Source organism: Mus caroli, chromosome 19 (assembly GCF_900094665.2).
Source record: "Mus caroli chromosome 19, CAROLI_EIJ_v1.1, whole genome shotgun sequence".
Lineage (NCBI taxonomy): Eukaryota > Metazoa > Chordata > Mammalia > Rodentia > Muridae > Mus > Mus caroli.
In genome coordinates this window covers 41,649,890-41,668,789 of record NC_034588.1, presented here as the reverse complement: position 1 = coordinate 41,668,789, position 18,900 = coordinate 41,649,890, and the positions used below count along the sequence as shown (strand labels likewise).

The 18,900-nt window shown below is 51.9% G+C and overlaps 1 protein-coding gene across 5 annotated transcripts; it reads right to left on the bottom strand.

Annotated features, from left to right (window-relative positions):
• Window positions 1-553: 553 nt before the first annotated feature.
• Window positions 554-15,669, bottom strand: Sema4g (semaphorin 4G). 5 transcript variants are annotated; one of them, XR_002377049.2, is made up of 17 exons: window positions 15,428-15,669; window positions 14,709-15,321; window positions 11,384-11,884; window positions 11,143-11,291; window positions 10,843-10,905; window positions 7,345-7,443; window positions 7,139-7,232; window positions 6,879-6,992; window positions 6,470-6,633; window positions 6,227-6,396; window positions 5,834-5,978; window positions 5,488-5,710; window positions 5,156-5,271; window positions 4,904-5,064; window positions 4,702-4,763; window positions 1,755-2,804; window positions 554-1,626 (listed from the first exon to the last, which is right to left on the bottom strand). XR_002377049.2 is itself a non-coding variant. In XM_029472511.1 (17 exons), exons 4-17 carry the CDS (start codon window positions 11,505-11,507, stop codon window positions 1,975-1,977), a joined length of 2,514 nt encoding a protein of 837 aa, XP_029328371.1. In that variant the 5' UTR covers window positions 11,508-11,884; window positions 12,474-12,565; window positions 14,709-15,321; window positions 15,428-15,669; the 3' UTR covers window positions 554-1,974. The 5 variants fall into 5 exon arrangements, 4 of the variants coding, with proteins under 4 accessions (XP_029328371.1, XP_021007096.1, XP_029328370.1 ...); XM_029472511.1 differs by adding an exon at window positions 12,474-12,565 and having other exon boundaries at window positions 554-2,804; XM_021151437.2 differs by having other exon boundaries at window positions 554-2,804.
• Between the last annotated feature and the right edge of the window lie 3,231 nt (window positions 15,670-18,900).

Genomic DNA, 18,900 nt, shown 5'->3' with positions numbered 1-18,900 from the left:
AAAAAGGCAGAGCTAGGTAGATGGCTCAGGATATAAAGGCAGAGCTGGGTAGATGGCTCGGTATATAAAGGCAATCCCTGGTGACTTGAGTTTGGTCCCCCAGAACTCACATAGTGAGAGAAGCAGCAAACAGGTTCTCTGGCCTTGTCCTCTGACCTGCACATGTACACCCTGGCATGGTCAAGCATATGTGCACACGCACAAGAAGGAGCTGTTAGTGTGCATCAGTAGTTACACAGATCTAGGAGTTAGCAACCAGCTCGAGCAACAGTGAGATTCCCTGTCTGCAAAGATACAGGAGGGGGGCCAGGAGCAAACGCTGGGAGTCCTTGTGACTTCTTGAGCCACTCTGATTTTGTCCCCCTTAACATCATCATCGGGGAGTAAAATGAGCCCCTAACTCATGGTCCCTGTACCTGCCCGGCTCAGCAAAGGCAGAAGCAGATCTCATTCCCAAAGCCACCCCTAGATGAAGAAATTTCTGGAGCACCTTCTCCATAAGCCAGAAATCTGTCTCTGGTAAAGCCAGTCTAGACCAAGAGACACTCAAAGCTGTGGGGAAAGAGGCATTTATTAGCCAATGTCAGGAGGAGCAGAGCCCAGGCTCCCCATTCCATCACATGCCTGTTCCACCCACCTGGGTGATGAGTGGGGGCATTCCTGAAGAAGTACAGCCATTCTCACAATAAATACATTCATTGTGGGGTGGAGGTGGGAGAGATATGGGTGAAGGGCAGTAAAAACTCGTGGGGTTCCACGTTCTCAGCTACAAAAATAACAGTCATCCTCACCCAAGAGGAATGGGGGGCTCAGTCAGGGTTGATTGTCCCATGTGGGCCTGGAGACATCTGAGGCCCTTGGACCTTGAAAGTGCCCTGGTGAGGTAGGACAGGGATGGGAGCCAAGCATCCACACGCCCAGCCTCTGCCCTTTGCATAGTTCCAGGAGTGGGCTTCATGTGCCAGGTGAGATAGCAGATCACTTCCTCCTGCTCTGGTCTAGGAGAAGCAATCGCTTGGTCCCTAAGAGGGAAGCTGGCTCATTGAGTGCAGTGTTGGCCACTTGTCCTAGTTCAGTGAGGACCGATAAATGGGAAGGGAAATCTTCCTTTGAAATATCCATGGACCAAACCTAGTAGACACAGGTCTGACGGAGGCAGCCAGGGGGAAGTTCAGAATGTGCATGTGGGTGGAAATGGAAGCACATGATCTGGGTGTGTCGCCACATGTGCACAGGGAAAGGCCATGCCCGGAGCCCTGGCACCCTTGCATGTGAATGAGAGGAGGAGGGAGGCTGACTTAAGGGCTGTGGAGGAAGGAGAGCACTGATGCTTCTCCCAGTCTCCTGCCAAGGGGTTACCACATGGGGCTGGGGCTGGAAAGACGAGATAGCAAGGTGGCAGTTGAGAGGGTGCCCTGAATCTAGGATAGGTGAGACAAGGGTGCCCCAGGAGGAAGAGTGGGACACTGCAGCCCAGCTGATAAACATTCTTCCATGTGCACATATGAATGGAAGCAGGACTCAGGTGGCTGGTAGAGAGAGGTCTTGTCTGAATTCAGGACTACCCAGCACACAGCTGTGCAGAGGGTGGTGACATTGAGGCCATCTGGACCTGCAGAGCCCTACCTGAGAAGAAGAGGAAGGTTGGGCAGACAACGGGATAAGAAGACAATTCTCTCCTCCCACGTCTCTAGGTCATCGGGTAGAAACTGGGTCTGGGTTTGCAGAGTACTTGGTTCTGGGGGAGCACCTACCTTTGAGGAGCACCGGTGGGCCTGGGCTGCTCACATGTATCTTGGAGACTGAAGAGGGGACTTTGGCTAACCATGACTTTGGCCAGCCCGACAGAGACATCAAAAAGTTGGAAGGAAATGGAGTTGGGAGGATGGAAGAGGGTGGAGCTGTTGGGGAGGCAGTGGCCCAGCCTAGGGCAGCCAGGCTGACTTGGAAGAGCATTTGTTTGGGGGGCTAGACTCAGACAGAGCTCTCATCTAGCTGCTCTACAAGCTGTGTGTGCTTCCTCTTCTCCAGGATGCGGCTGAGCTCCTCTGCAAAGGAGCAGGGTCCTGCTGGCACTCCATTGTTGCTCTGCCTCAGGAGCACATAACTGTTGCCATTCATCCTTCGCAGCCGGCTGGGCAGTGCCACCAGCCCATTGGTCAGCTCAGCGGGTGGGGGTGGGGGTGGTGGGGGTGGTGGAGCTGGGGCTCCTTCCCCAGGGATGATCTGGAGGCAGCCACTCTCCAGACCCCCAGTTCCTTCTCCATCATCACCTTCATCTTCCTCTCCAGGACACTGGCCTGAGACAGTCTGCAGCTGCACGGCCGAGCCCCCTGCCCGGCCAGCCCGACCCAGTGAGTATTTTCGTCTTCGACCTCGTCTGCCTCCCCTCAGACAAGCCACATAGAGGAGGGAAGATGCCAAGATGAGGCAGAGGCCACCAAGTATAGCAATGGCTACCACATAGAACATCCTCATGTCATGTGCCAGCTGTGCCCCAGGTGTGGCAGGGGCTTGTGGAGCTGGAGCAGGGGTGGCTGGCCGGACCGTGAGGCTATAGGACGCCAACAGCATACGGAGGCCATTCTCCTCGGCATAGCAGCCATAGTTGCCACTGTGCTCCAGTTGTGTGTCTGTTACCAGCAGCCCATCCACTCCCACGCGGTAGCCATCCTGCCCGTCGCTCAGGCTCTTGCTCCCATTGAGTAGCCACAAAGCCCGGGCCAGGTTAGACGGCTGGTCACAGGGCAGGAGGACATCATCACCCCGGAGCACAGATCGGGTCTTGAGTGGTGGTGGTGGTCCTGGGGAAGAAGGATCAATACCTGCCGATCCCAGACAGCACTGGAAGATACTGTAGACAGCTGTCTAGAGGCACAAAGTCCAGAATGGGGGACACCTGAGCAAGCCTGTGTACGCATGCTTCCCCGGGATGCCCATTGGCCCGTCCTTCATGGGAAGTAAGCAGTGTCTTGGGCCCTGTTTTCCTTCTCTGGCAGTTCCTCCGCCCTGTGCTTTCAGTTTCTACCATTTACTGAAGGCCTCCAGATCTTACCTTCAGCACAGCTTCCCTTTCCCGAACACCAGACTTGACTTTTTACCATGTGCTGGGCATCTCAATAAGGCCAACGTCTTATTCGTCACCCACACCAGGTCCTTTCTTTGCATCGCTACCGCCAGCTGCTCTGCAGTTTGCATCAGGAACCTGGGAGGCGCCCTCGCATCGCTCCCTCATCTCTATGTCTGCCCTCATGAGACTCTCAGACCTATTCCTTTCTCTCCTTCCATGGCGGCATGCCCTCTAGGGCCCTTGTTTAATCTCTTCTTGCAACTAAAGGTGATCCCTCGAAAACCCAAATCTAGACTGAGCAGAGAGGGCAGTGAGCATAGGGGCTAGCTGCTAAGCTTGACTGCTGATTTCAGTCCCTGGGAAGGAGAAAACCGACTCCTGTAAGCTGTCTTATACATGTGCATCCACATCATACATGCCTGTGAGCAAAATAAATATAGTTTAAAAATTTTGAGCACAAGAGCTAAAGAAATGGCTCAGTGGTTAAGAGCAGTTGTTGCCCTGGCAGAGGACCTGAGTTTGGCTCCCAGCATTTATGGGGTGGTTCACAAGCATCCATGACTCCAATTGCAGGGAATACAACACTCTTACTTCCACGGACACGAGACATGCCCGTGGTGCACATACATACATGTAGGCAAAATGCACTCATATTTTTTAAAAAATATAGGGCGGGGAGTCCTTTAATCTCAGCACTTGAGAGGTAGAGGCACGCAGACCTCTGGGTTCAAGGTCAGCCTGGTCTACAGTACTAGTTAGGGGACAGCCAGGGCTACACAGAGAAACCCTAAAAAAATCTGATCATACTGCTTGTTGGTGTAAAACTCTCAAGAGGTTTCCTATAAGGACCAACACTGTGAACATGGTCCCTGCTCACCTTGCCAGCCTCTTCCTCCTACACTTGCTGACCCCGGCTTGGTGCCAGTGCCCTCCTCATGCCCTCCCCCTGCCTGATGAGCTCGGACATGGCACTCCTTAGTGATCAAAAGCACGAATTTGCATCTGACTGCTTGAGGCCAGGCTGCTTCTGCACCTGCCACATAGTAGCCGAGTAACCATGAACGGTTTCCACACATGGCCCATGCCTCAGAGGGGCTGTCCCTCAGGGGGATGCTAATGGTGCCATTTACACAGAGTGTTGTGAAAATAAACGCACGCAGCAGGATTTAGACCAGTGCTGGCACCTGAGTGAGTGCTCAGTCCATGTCAGCTCTGACTGCTGACTCTTCTACTGATATTAGCTCTGCTACGTGATTTTGTTTGAGAGAAACACATTAACCTGCATCTTGTAGTTGCAGCTATTAATAATCATAGTTATTTGTGCTTATACCTCCCCACTTAGGCATATACTTTAGATGTGATCATATAAACGTAACTAACTCATTAGTTCCCCTGCCCCCCCCCGCCCCGTGTGTGTGTGTGTGTGTGTGTGTGTGTTATGGCGCTAGAGAGCAAACCCAGGGCCTTGACACAGTAAGATGAGGAGAGTTATCTACCAATGAGCCACACCCCCACCTGTCTCCATGTCTTGAGCCTATTTCCTCGTTTATACTTGGGGAATAAATATCTGCCCAGCACTCACTCACTCACCAGAACCACTCAAGCACACCAAGTCCATGAGTTCCACTTACCTGCATCCCTGCTGCCCTCGCAGCCTCTATTTCCTCTCTCTACGTCCTGTATCAATTCTGTCCTGCAGAAAGAAAATCAAGAGTCATGAACACTGGGAAATGGGCATCAGGCTCACCAATAATACCTTAGAGGCTGGTGGGCTTTCTTCCTCCACTTAAGGCACATCTACCCCATCCCTATGCCCAACCTCTACCCTGGGACCTGTTGGCTATGGTGGTGGCCACCATGCAGGCATGGGTGCTGGAGTCCCAGCCACAGTAGGGGTCCCGTGCCAGGATGCAGTCATAGCAGGACTGGTAGCGTGAGCAGCTGGACAGAGGAAACTGGAGGACTCCACTTGCAGCCCCCACGTAGAGGCTGTGCTGGATCCAGAGAGGACAGTCAGTCAGCAACCCCCATTTCTGCCCAGCCTCCCCAGCCTCTTTTCCTGTTAGCATAGTGAGGCCAGACTACCTGCATCGGTGAGATAACTAGATTGTCCACAGACTGGGGCTCTCTGAACACTTGTATCTCTTCAATTATGTGCATCCCAGAGCCCAGGACTACGGCCTTGTGGATCCAGCCATCAGCTGATGTGAAAAGGGCAGAAGTCAGAATCCAACAGTGTGATATGCTCTCAGTACCCAACAGGAGGCCTAATGGGGACAGCTCAGGAATCACAAGGTTAGAGACAAGGAATCAGCCACCAGCAGCAGTCCCTCGGGACATGGGGTACTCCAAGCCAATGTGGTAGGAACATCAGTAACCAAGGCCATTTAGGGATCAGGGATTTGGGTCAGAAGCACCTGTGCCCAGAAAGAGCAGGTCATAGGTGGGTCCAGCAGGTGTGCTGACGTGTGTTCCTGTGAGATGTGTGTAGCGTACATTGCGCTTCAGCAGCAAGGGCCGCCCACGTGTGGGCACCACAGGCCGAGCCATCAGGGGATGCAACTTCACAAAGTCCAGAACCAGGGATGGCAAGTCTTGGGATGAGTTGTAGCCTCGGCTGCGCAATGAATCTGTGATGCACTGGGTTGGGGGATGGGTGGTGAGACTCAGGACTCCACCACCTGCCTCCCTCGTATAAGGCTGAACCCCACCCCGCCCCTGAGCTTTGTCCACTTAACGTAGGGTCCAGGCCTGAGTGCTCACCGAGCCAGGCCGGGGTTCAGGCACCCCACCCTCATAGCGGCCCCAGCGCCGGGCACCATCCTGGTACTCCATAAAAGGGCCTGTGAAGACAGCCTGAATCTCAGCCAGGTCATAGCGGCAGATGGCTGAAGCCTCCAGCGTCTTCCTAAGAATGAGACAGAGTAGATGACTGAGTGGAGCCTGCCCCAGCCCTGTGCTCCATCTGGAACCACTTTACCACGGTCCACAGCTCCACTGTAGGCCTATGGACCCATCTTGTGCATCAGTGGACCACAATGTCCTCTGGCCCTAGGCTAGCTTGCCATGCCTGACCTCATTTTGCAGCCTGCCTGCCCTCTCCCCGGCTCATCAGTGACGTCAGTTCCTTTCCTTTCCCACCACCTCTGTGCTTACCACTGTGTTGTCAGTGTGAAGACTGCATAAAAATGTGTGTGGGATGATGTATCAGCATCCAGGCTGCAGACCCCACGTAGTGTCTCATACTGTGGGATGTGGCAGATGAGACGAGCCTTCAGGAAGGATGTCCACTTCTTCTGTAGGATCTTCTTCCCTCCCAGGTCTCCCTGGGGAGGTAGGGACACAGGATCAGGATCAGAGGTCTAGCCTTTCCCCATACCCTGACTGCATCATATGCACCTTGCACACACGGGCTACTCTAGCCACACGGTGGCTGCTGCGACTCTGTGTGAAGCTGCTGGAGCCTTCCTCACGCTCCATGAAGAAGAAGTAAATCTTGTCATCGTCACCCACTGCGCTGGTCTTGCTCTCCCGCACCAGCACAGAGAACACAAACTCGGCATCTGTGGGTTGAGTATTTATTTGGGTAGCTTATGAAACAGGTCAAGCTCTCTCCCACACTCTCGACTTCAAGCCACGCCCCACCCCCTAGCCACCCACTCCCACCTCCCCCCACAGCCTTCTTCCATAATACACAGGTGTGGAATGGACGGGCTTGGAAATGGGATGGTTGGCTGCCCAAACAAACAGTAAGAAATGGACTCCTCCCCCGCCAACCCCTTGTCATCCTGCACCTCACTCTCCTAACCATTGAGCCAGTGCATGGGAGCCTCCTCAGTTCTCAGAGAGTGTGGGTGGCGGCTCCGGCGGATATCAGGAATGCTCCGGAATTCATACCGGGTGGCTGTGTAGAGGCCTCCATCTGGGGCAGGGACATCCAGGCATGAGATATATGGCGTGTGCAATAGGGAACATGGCATGCACAGACGTTAAGTCCTCAGCAACAGGATCCACATTCAGATCATAGAATCCTGCAACTGAGGGCTGGCTGTAGGAGTGTCTGCTCACCAATGATAAGGCCTGTGAAGCCACGGGCCGGGTCATAAGGACATTTCTCCTTTCCCTCCTCGAAACTAGTAGGCAAGATGAAGGCTTCAGCATCCTGAAGAAGAAGGGTCCCAATCGGTCAATGGTCCTGAGGACAGGCAAGGGCTGCAGCTCAAGGTCAGGCCAGTCTGGGGTTAGGAGTCAGGGCAAGGGGTAGGGGTACTCACAATAGCTGCACAGAGGGGCTGGAAGGCGTGGGTCCCACATGCATAGAAGTGGGTGGCATTGAGCCGCTGTAGAAATCGCACGTGGTTGAAACACTCGGTCTACAGACAAAGGGAGGCAGTGATAGAACTCGTCAACCCAGATACAAGCCACCACCATTAGTCTAGCTTATCGGATATACTTTCCAAGATGCCACTGATTACCTGACACCACTCTTCCAGTGACTCCTGTGTCTGTCTCCTGCAGTCCCCTCCACCTAACTTTCAGGCACCATCAGAGCTCAAAGATAGAGGAGCATTTCAGGAGAATGGGGGTTTGACATGAGCTCAAAAGTGACTTCTGAGGGGCTGGAGAGATGGCTCAGCAGTTAACATAAATTGTTCTTCCAGAGGACCCAGGCTCAATTCCCACATGGAATTCAGCACCCACATGGCAGCTCACAACTGTCTGTAACTCCAAGATATGACATCCTCTCTCTCTCTCTCTCTCACACACACACACACACACACACACCACACACACCACACACATATACACACACACATACACCACACACACACCACACACACCACACACACCACACACACACACACACCACACACACCACACACACACACACACCACACACACACCACACACACCACACACACACACACACACACACACACACACCACACACACCACACACACACCACACACACACCACACACACACACACACCACACACACACCACACACATACACACACACCACACACACCACACACACACACACACACACACATAGGGCAAACACGAGTGCACATCGGGAAAAAGTTACTTCTGAGCGATGTCACCCCTAACCCTGGAGCTCCCGCAAACCCTGTTTCTGTTATCTCACAAGCAACATCAATCTCACGGTATCCTAAAGGAAGCTCCCATTTCCCCTGGCCCACATCATCCCTCTTAAACCTGTTTATCCAGTCTTTCCCTCCTCCAACTCCACCCACCCCACCTTGCTCTGGTCCAGGAGTATCTTGGCTGCAGCCCACTCTCTCATCCCCACATTCAGTCCCGCTCCATGAGTCACTGGGCCAAGTGGTGCTTGAACTTGACCATTATTCTCATCCGGTCCAGACAACCATTACCTCTTCCTCTGGCCTAGCAGCCACGCGACCTGCTCCTAACCTACGCTACTCTTCATAACAACCATTTACTCTGTGAGTGAAAGGTATTCACAGTGTAAAATTCAAACAGACAAGGGGATCTGTTGTCAACAGCCTGTTATGTGTTCCTGTTTCCCAGGTGGCCTGAGAAGGGGACCGTAGATACCATGTCCAAAGTTTCCCTCCAGAGATGGTCCATCTGTCAGTGCCTTCTTGCNCCCGTCCAAGCCACTCTCCAAAGCAGCCACAGATGTAATTTTTAATTTTTATTTTTTTAGAATTATTTATTTATTTATTATATGTAAGTACACTGTAGCTGTCTTCAGACACTCCAGAAGAGGGCATCAGATCTCATTACAGATGGTTGTGAGCCACCATGTGGTTGCTGGGATTTGAACTCAGGACCTCTGGAAGAGCAGTCAGTGCTCTTAACCGCTGAGCCATTTCTCCAGCCCCAGCAGCACAGATGTAAAACAGACCATGGCATGGCCGCTGCTCACCAATGCTCTGAACACTCGGGCCCACACAGGCCTCCTCTGTCCCTCAGGTGCCCTAGGCTGCTATCCAGCTTTCTCTGCTCATCCTCTTGTCTGTTACCCAGAATTGGAGTCCATGGAAGTCTTCTCTCCACTTATACGCTGTCACCTGCTGTCACCCATGTCTGTTCCTTGTATCAGCCTGCTCAGGCCTTTTCCTCAGCCCTAGGATGCCCCCAATCCACCATTCTTCCTGCCTCTAGACTCGTCTATTTTAATTCATCTGGCATGCGGGGTGAATGCGGGGCGAGACAGACATTCCTTGAGTAGCTCCCTAAGACAGAGAAAACGGCAGTTTGGGAAGAATTCTGTAGTCAACAAGCCTGGGAGGCAGTCACATCTGTCTTTACTGGGTGACTTCTCAGAGCCACACAGGATGTCACTGTGTGGGATGGGAATGCCACCCTTTCCAAACATATTAGAGCACTTCAGTCCCTCTTTTGAAAATGAGTATCCTTCAAGACAATGCTTTGGGAAATGTTCTCTGATACCTTGCTGCTCAAAGAGGTCTGGGAACCAGAGATAGCAGCTTTAGTTGGCTTTCAAGGGCAGCAAGCATCTTAGGGCCTTTTCAGACCAACTGATGTGGAACCTGTGATTCACATGAGGGCCTCTAAGGCATCAAACAGTATGAGTATCATTGTCACAATAAAGTCTAAACCCTCCACTGGGCATTTATGAGACTTTGTGGCCTGGGTTCACCTGTCCCACTAGCTCTGCTTATTACCCACAATGCACTGAGGGAGTCTCTCATAGAAAATTTTAGAGGGACATACCACAGATTTGTTGAATCAGAATTTCTACATTGATTGAACTTGGGATGTATACTGCTTTTAGTTTGAGACAAAAATCTGATATAGCCCAGGCTAGCCTCAAAATTGTTTGAGGACAAGGCTTTCTTTGAACTTCTAATCCTCTTGCCTATAACTCCCAACTGCTGGGATCATAGGCACATGCCACCATCATATCCAGTGTGAATGTGTACTTTTTGTTTCACATACACACACACACACACACACACACACCATACATATACATATGCATATATTTATCTTCAAGGGCTGGAATTACAGACATATGCTACTATAACTAGCTTAGAATATGTATTTTTTTGTTTTATAGCTATTTATTTTGTGTGTCTATGTGTGTGCCTATGCTGAGCCATGCCATTCTTTCCAATGTGTAGTCTTAAAAATCTCTCCAGGCCAGGAGCAGTGTTACACACCTTTAATCTCAGCACTCAGAAGGCACAGGCCGGCAAATCTCTTGTGATTTGGAGGCCAGCCTGTTCTACAGAGTGAGTTGGAGGCCAGCCAAGGATACACAGTAAGACTCTGTCTCAAAAACTCCAAAGTAAATAAGTAAGTACAAAAAAAAACCTAAAAAGCTCTCTAAATGGTTGTTACCTAACCAGACATGATCCCCAACCCCAACCCAGACACTCTGCCTTTTAGTTAGAAAGGACTAATACTTGACTAATGTCTTTCCATGAACACCAGGTAGACTAGAGGTCTGGCAAAGTCTCATTTTCCCTAGCTGTAAAATGGGTATAACAATGCGTCATCAGATTATTTTAGAACTAGGTCTAGTTGTCGCTTATTAGCAGTTACTTACTATTATGATTATACTTTGAGATTTCCCGGGAAAGGGATTAAGTTACTGTGACAGGCTAAGGGTTACCCTAAGGCCAGCCACTCATACTACTCATTGCAGTTGTGCACTTGAATGCACATCTGTCCCACTCCATCTGTGTCCCTCCAACTCTGGCACCCCTGGTTGAGCAGGAAGAAAGGAGAACTGGGGACAGGGGGATCACATACCTGGTTGTTTTTCCCTTTCTGATGACACTTGCTTTGCATCTCTGGGGAGGCCTCCCAGTGGATCTAGTGAGAGGAAAGGGACAGACTGCTATGTTGACCTCAATATCCACTACCTAGAGAATCAAACAGTGCTGCTCTAGAGTACAGGGGAAAACTGAAGTGAGGTGGATTTCAGAACGAGCCCTGGGATGGAAAGGACAGTGCTGTCCAGAGGTCGGGAAGGCTGGGGGCAGGTCACCAGGTAATTGAGGTCCCAGGAAGCTGGAGACCCTGTGGTCGGACCAGATGCCAGGGGCTGACCTCTTTGTGAGTTCTATCTCTTATGTCACGGGCACTGAGAGAGAAGAGGGCGCCTCGAGCCCCCACCAGCAGCCTCTCAGAAGCCTCCTCCAGCAGCAGTGTTGAATAGTTCTGGGCTTGGCCCTTGAAGTGCCGAATCTGGGAGAGCTCTAGAAACGAGAGGGGCAGTGAGCCACCTGGGGACTACTTCCTGTCCCCAGCTCTGGCAGCCATAGTGTTTCAAGGTTGGGGGAGGTCTAACCTTCATAGGAGATGGTCAGCCGTGGGGTGGCATCTAGCTCTCGGGATGGTCTCCGCAGTGAGGGTCCAGGCACTGCTGTTACTGTGAGGAAGCTGAAGAGGAGGGGCCAGAGCCTCCCCCACATCTTCCTGTGGAAGTTCAGACCAACAAGACCCCGAGGGCAGCCCAGGAGAGTCACAGGAGGAGAGGGGAAGAGCAGTCACTGGGTTCAAAGTCCAGGGTGTGATCACATGGGGGTCAGGGGTCATGAGGTCATGGGGGTCAAGTAGTCATGGGGCCATGGAGGATCATGGAATGGGGGGGACATGGAGCCACAGGGTTGTGTGGCCATGGAATCACAGGTAAGAAGTCAGAGGGAAGGGCGGGTCACCACGTGCCTTTCTGTATCAAATGCAAATTCCATGGAGAGTGAGCAGTGTAGGGTCCCAGGAGGACTGTAGGGTACTGAAGGGGTCACCTTGCCCCTAGTCTCAGGGCAAGTTCCAGGTCTCTGTCTGTTCTCTGAAGGAGGAAAAAATAAATAAAACCACCAAAACAATAAATAAATATATAATCCCTCCAAAATGGAAAACCTTTGATTTGTGTGTGGGCTTAAGAGGGACGATACCACCCACACTTCAGGTGGCCCTGAAAGACAGAGGCCAGACATCCACAGAACTCCCACACCAGGAAAGACTCACGGCATTCTGTCCAGCTCTGCTCGGGGCAGAGGCTGAGGCAAACTCGCTGTTTTCCTAAGACCCTAGACTAGTGTTAACCTATACCATGGTAACAACTCTCTTCCAGTCAGGAGACTGCTTGGGCCCATGTTGCTGGAGAGGCCTGATCCTCCAACAATGCTGCCTGCTGCGGGGGTGCCTTCTGCAGGAAGGCCTGGGCAGTCAGTTAATGGGTCTTTGTTGATTTTGTTCTGTTTTCCCTTTGTTTTTTCTTTCCCTCGGCCTAAGAGCTCCCTCTGGAATTTCTCTTTAATTAGACACTTCTCGCTGGCATTTTTCTCTAAGGGGTACACATCTCTGCCTTGCCCATGCGAGTCCATACTGCACCCTCTGGCTGGGTATCTACGCGAGTCCCTACCTGCTAGACCTACCTCCTGGCAGGAAGCAAAGGCTTGAGGGGCTGGGGGTGAGGTGCAGGGAGTTGGGTCCCTGAGCTGCACAGGTGTAATTTCTGCACAGGAGACTGCAGTGTGAAAGACCAGTTAAGACTTAAGCAATATGGAGACAGTGACCTACGGGATCCTGACACTTGCAGCCACCTTTCGTGACACACCTTAAAGACTAGAACCGAGCCTGAGGTGGAGGCCATTGATAGGCCAGGGAACTTCCGGAGATTTCCTTGGCTGGGCCAGATGTGGAGGCTGCCTGATCTACCCAATGTCATCAGACAGCCATAGGCAGGGTCAGAGGGTGTCACTGGCCTCTCCTTTTCCTTCTGGGTCAAATATTAACCATCTGGCTGTAAAGAGAGGGGAGGGACCTGGAGCTAGTCAGAGGAATAGCAAGAATTTGGAGGGTTTGTTCAAGAGGTAAAGGTTAGCACTGTCACAAGAGGGAGAGTGAGAGGGTCTCTGAGCCACAGAAAGGGCATCGAGTTCTTGTTTTGAGGGCTAGAGCAGCTGGAGGTTTCATGCTGCCCAAGCCGTACCCGTACCCTCCCTGTGAAAGCACACCTGTTTACACTCGGGGGCCTCCTGTTTCCTCAGCACTGAAGGGTGAGTCCTCCCGCTAGGGAAGTATGTCCAGGCAGAGACAGGAGGACTACATCCTAGGTCAGAGGAGCCACTCAGTGCGGAGTAAGGGGCATTTGTGGGTCTCAAAGACGGTGACACACTTGTACACAGTGCAGGGCCAAGAACACAGGCATTCATAGGAGTCATGTGCACGCGCGCGCACACACACACACACACACACACACACACACACACACACACACACAGAGTGTGTGTGTGTGAAAGAGAGAGAGCACACACAAAGGGCCAAGGCCACATAAGGTTGTTTCCCTGTCATCCATCCAGTGGATCATATATCCTCAGAGGTGAACAAGTAGGGCTTGTTCACACACATTTGTATAGGGGCATTCACACAGAATTGTTGCTATTGGGCCAGGCATAGTGCACACATGTATTCTGAATCCTCAAACACAGTTACATTCGGGCAGAGACAAGTAAGTACTCATGACATGCATAAAGGAGGGGTCTGACTTGGGCTGCAGGCTTGGTGGCTGACAGTGTCTGCTGGGGTCAGATGCACGGCAGAATCCTGTCCTGTCTCCTTTCCTGAAAGTCCTGGTCATAAGGCCAGCTCGCTCTCTCTCTCTCTCTCTCTCTCTCTCTCTCTCTCTCTCTCTCTCTCTTTCACCCCAAGGTGTTTGTGTGTGTGGTGTGTGTGTGTCTTCTGACCTGGGGTGAATGCCTGTAATGGAGAATGGCTAACCCAGGGAGGTGGAGGAGGAGGAGGAGGAGGAAGAGGAGGAGGAGAGGAGATCCTCGAGTTTAGCAAATGGAAGGTGAAATGCTATCTTAGCAGCCCTCTTCCTGCCCCGCTCCACCCCCAACCCCCCCATCTCCCCCAGATTGCATTTCTAGATCTGGAGAACTGGGCTAAAGCGTCCAGCCCCATTTAACCTGTTGGGAGGGCCGAGTTAATGGCCAGGGGGTGGAGCATGCCACCCCTCCCCCCAGTACTAAGCGGGTTCAAGGTCTCCAGTTCACACCCCAGACTTCACTCCAAGTTTGGGTTCCTTCCCAGGGCTTGCCCGCTGAACTCTGATCATCTTCTGTTAGATCCTAGGGTGGAGAAAACTGGGGAGGGGAGGATCCCTCCCACAGGATCAATAGGCTTTCAACCTTCATCCCTGATGTCCGTCTGCCTGGGGTTAGCGGTATTTGCCTCTGTCCACTAGGATGGAGGTCTCTTCAGATTTGAGGGTGCCTCTCCCTCGTCTTCCCCACCCTCCACCATACTGGACAGTACGCGGTTCTCTCCTTTGAACAGATCTAAGCTCAGTATCTACTGCTGCGGCTCGAGGACAAGCTCTCCTTCGATCCCGCCGGACGCCAGGAGACATGACCCAGATCCTGGGGAACACTGTTCTCCACGCGGGTCCCGGCCACGCTAGGCGCCCCCGACTCCGAGAAGGCCGGTCTGCGCCCTGCGCGACCCGAGGCCTGGCCCGCGCCCCTCTAAAACCTTTTATGCGGGATTGGGGGTCTCGGCGGTGAAAAAGGCCTGGCTTAGCTTGGAGGGTGGAATGGACGTGGACAAGGCTTTGCCCGACCGCAGCCCCCCGCACCGCCACCGCCCGCACTCCCTGCCTCCCTCACCTTTGCGCTGGGATCCGGGTCCATAGAGACAGCGACGTGCGGCTCCGCGGCCCCACAGCACCAGCTGCAGGAGGAAGGGGCCGCGGCCGGAGCGAGGCGGGGTGGAGGCGGAGCCGGGGGTGGGGCGGGGGCCGGAGGCGGGCCAGAGGCGGGGGCGGGGAAGGGTGTCCGCCTTCCTTTGCGACCCCCCACCACACACAATAGACCCGATTTGTGGGAGATGCTCGAGGCCCACGGCTCCTGGCGTCCCCTTTCTTCCAGGCTCAGTCAGTCTGAGTATCGCCCGCCCCCTGGTGGGGGGGCGCTACCACCGCGTGCGCCCTAAAACAGGCTGGTCCTGCGGGTCTGCTTTGGTCCTAAGACCCCTCCCATTTACCTACTGCAGGGACGCGTAACCCCTGGGTCCTGGAGTCTTGTACTCTGCTCTCTAACCTGCACCTCACTTCTTGCAAAACATGTTTGCCATGCCTTTGGTCTATGGAGCGGGTGTGCTGATGGGGACGACAGTATCAGATTTCTGCGTAGCTCTTGGTTCCCAGTTCAACGTGTGATTCCTCGCTCCCTGCTCCCTCCAGGCTATTCAGTTTGAGGTCAGAGTGGGTGAGATGGGGGCCTGAAGGGATGAAAGGACAGCATACAGAGAATGCTCTTTATGCACAAGAAAGCCATGCCACTACGCATGAATCACTCAACACATCTCAGTCCAAACCCGGGCTCACCTCAGGGATTGCGTTTATCATTTTCCATCGTCATTTTACCTCCAAACTTTCAGTGTTCTCAAGTATCCAAATAGTCTGTGCTTGCCAGGTTCAGCCTTCTTCCCTAACTCCTTTACGATGGTCTTCTCTGAAAACTCGGGCTCTCCTCCTTTCCAAGGGCTATTTAGAGCGAATCGAGGGCTGGGGCTCAAGGGCACAGTGTTTGCCTAGCATGTAGGACACTCTGGTTTCATCTCCAGCACCACAGAAAAGCAAAAACAAAAGCAACAGTGAACTCGGCTTTAAATCCTAGTGAATTCTGACCTCTGGCCTTGACCTCCCCACCTTTCAAAAAGAAAAAAAAAATCCATGACGATAATGATGGGCAAAGAGGACCAAAATACGAGTCTAAAAAGCAGACTCTTGCGTGTGCCTAGGAATTTAAGTCGGCTTCTAGTGGCGTATGAAACTGATGGGAGCCTGGGAAGAAACTTCATTCCTCTTTCAAGATTCCCCAGAGCGCATACAGTTTGGCACTCAATCTCATACAATCTCAGAATTTGGACTGTGTGTGTGGCTGCAGACTGCTAGACAGAAGGGCCCAGATCACACTTCCACCCCCCTGTTAGAATATCTCCTGGCACTCTGCAAACAGGATAGTGTGTGGTGCAGCGGGGGAGACTGGGAGAAATGTTTTCATTAAAAAGTGCACACACACTTTAAACGTTTATTATATTCACTGTGTATGAAAGAGCATGCATGCATGTGGGACCCCCCCCCCCACACACACATGTGTGATATCCTGGAGGATAAATTGCAGGGAGTCTGCTCTCTTTCCACCATGTGGGGCCTAGGTATCAAACTCAGAGGTTGTCAGGGTTGGTGACAGACACCTTGTCTGCCAGACCATCTCACCTGCCCAAGCCAAGCACACACTCTATACACACGTTGCTCTGGTCCACTTCTTTTTCTGTGCCCCTATCCCATGCTGAGGAAGTAGTCGTTTCATTTTATAGCTGGGGAAACAGGTTCTAAGCAGATTGTAACTTGTTTTGGACTCTGTTTATTGGAGGACAGGATTGGAGAAGTCAAAGAAGGGTGGGTCAGGCAAGCCTGGGGAAGAGGACTAGAATAGACAGGCTTGTCTGATGGAAGGAGAAGGGGCATACGAAAGGTTGGTGGGTTTGATCTGGCGAGACAGGGTAGTTTTTAGTGGAAGACAGAGGGGGAGAGAAGTTAGCTAATGGCTTGGAAAAACATCAGAAAAGCTGAGAGCTTCAGTATAGGTTGAATCGTGGCTGAAGGACACCTGTAGGCTTTGTGAGAAAGTGAACCGGAAGGAAGAGGGCTAAAGACGGCCGGTCCTGGTACCTGGCATTGTGGAGAAACTGCAGGGACCACTAGGCTACAAAGCCGGGCTTGCCAAGTCAGCACTTGCTGTGCTGACTGCACTTCCCTCAGGAGGAAGCAAGTAGGCCAGTGTGGCAGGTTCTGCAGCTCACTGAGCTAGAGGGAGCCGAGGAAGCCTTCAGTGAACATGTAAAGTACAAACCAAGTCCTGAGTGAATGTGTTTCACACAGGCATGGCATGTGGAGGGACCCCAATACCTCAGATGTCTTTGGGTGGCCTGACCCTTCTGTTGGTCCCGTGCAGATGTTGGGAGCTTGTGCAAGTACAATAGTGTGTGCCACGAAGAATAGTTGACCAGTGTGTGCAAAATCTAGCAACGGCAGCGGCAGCTCCCTCCTCCTGCATGACTGTGATCTGAGTTTGCTCCCCAGTAGAGACGGCCTACAGAGATGAGCTCACTCCCCTCTGTGCTGTCCATGATACACCCCACCGAGGATCCAGTTGCTGGTGCCTGAGTGCTGCTCCATCACAGTGAGCATGGCCCACCCTGTCCCAGCTCTTCCCTATGAGTGTGCATATCCTTCCTTCATCCTTTCTCTACCCAAGTCCAAGGCATGCGAAACACAGCACTGGGTTTCCTTTATAATAAGTCAAATGTGTGATTTCAAAGCCAAGTTCCACGATGGCACTTGTGAAACTGCCATGGGTGTTTCCGTCAGTACTGCTGGTAAGACAGACTCAGTACACAGCCCATTCCTTTCTCTTCTCATCCTACGTGAGCTCGGCATCCCGCCTTTCTATAGGAAACTCCCTTAACAGACAACTCTTACTCATTGCCACAAGCTGATAAAAGGAAAATTCCTTACTGTGAAAGAGATAAGCCTTGAAGCCAAAGCTAATAAGCTAGCACTAATTTAAACAAGTTTGGTGGGACACGCCTGATCTCAGCTGTGGAGGCAGGAGGATCAGTTCAAGGTCATCGTTAGCTATACAATTTCATGACCAGCCTCAGCCTGGGCTTGAAGATCTTATCTAAAAAGTAAAACAAAATTAAAAAATTAGTTCTAATACAGTAGTGACTTTCTTCCCTGGGACACGAGGCAGATCATTTGTTAAATGGGGTGTTAACCTATCCTCCAAGTCACGGCCAGCTGCTTCACAGGGGAGCTGTGTAAGGATGCCGTTCAAAATCCTTTGGAGAACACAAAGGAACGTCACTTTTGCTAACCTATTTTTCCCAATTCTGCTGTAAAATAAAGCACCTGAGTGTGCCTGACACTGGTGTCCACACACACACCTCAGGACTGGCACACAAAAGTCACATTGTGTTGGTGACACAGGAAGAGGAAGGACCTCAGATAGAGGTCCCTGAGGCATGAGAAACCTGCCCTAGTCAAGATGCCCTGTCTCCTGTTCACTGTGGTGGCCTTTGCTCCTGCTTTGCCATTGTTGTTGAGCACTATCCTTATGGAGAGTGTGATCTTTTGGTCACGTGGTACTTCCTTAGTAGCGACTGACACCTATCCAACAATGCTGTAATCTTACTGTGCTCCAGAAGCCTGTTTTGCCTGTTAAAGTTTTCCAGAATCCTAGCCACTTGTCTTGGAGTTAGATCCAAAGCTGGACCTTCTGGCTTGCCTTCTCCTGATTCCAGCCCTGGTTAGCTAGAAGGAAGTGTCAGAACATGTCTGCAGATGCTGGGAAACCATCCACCACCATCAAGCATGCCGGGTGATTAAAACTGTGTCTCACATTGGAGTGCAGGATGGCCTCAAAATTTGTGATTCTTCTGCCTCTGCCTCCCATGTGCTGGGATCATCGCTATTAGTGATCACACCACACCAACATGCATGGTTTATTTATTTAGCATATTTTTGGCAGCAGGAACAGGGAAGCATCCAGAGTTCCCAGAGTCTGAAGGAACAGGGCTCTCCAGCTATCACTGTTGGAAGATAAGACCTGATTTACAAGTAAGCACACCCACAGATGGCTGCTTCTGGCCAATTTTCTTTTAAAAATTAACTATTTTATGTGCATGGGTGTTTTGCCTGTAAAGGCTAGAAGAGGGCATAGGAGCCTTTGGAACTATAGTTACATTCGTTAGTCACCACATGGGTGATGGGATTTGAACCCAGAGCCTCTG

Bases quoted from the DNA above. Each gene is read 5' to 3' on its own strand.
- Sema4g (XM_029472511.1), bottom strand. From the start codon at position 11,507: ATGTGGGGGAGGCTCTGGCCCCTCCTCTTCAGCTTCCTCACAGTAACA. The intron at 7,444-10,842 runs GTATGTGATCCC...CTTTGTCTGTAG, and splicing joins AGAAAGGGAAAAACAACCAG to ACCGAGTGTTTCAACCACGT. The intron at 6,397-6,469 runs GTGCATATGATG...CTACCTCCCCAG, and splicing joins GAGTAGCCCGTGTGTGCAAG to GGAGACCTGGGAGGGAAGAA.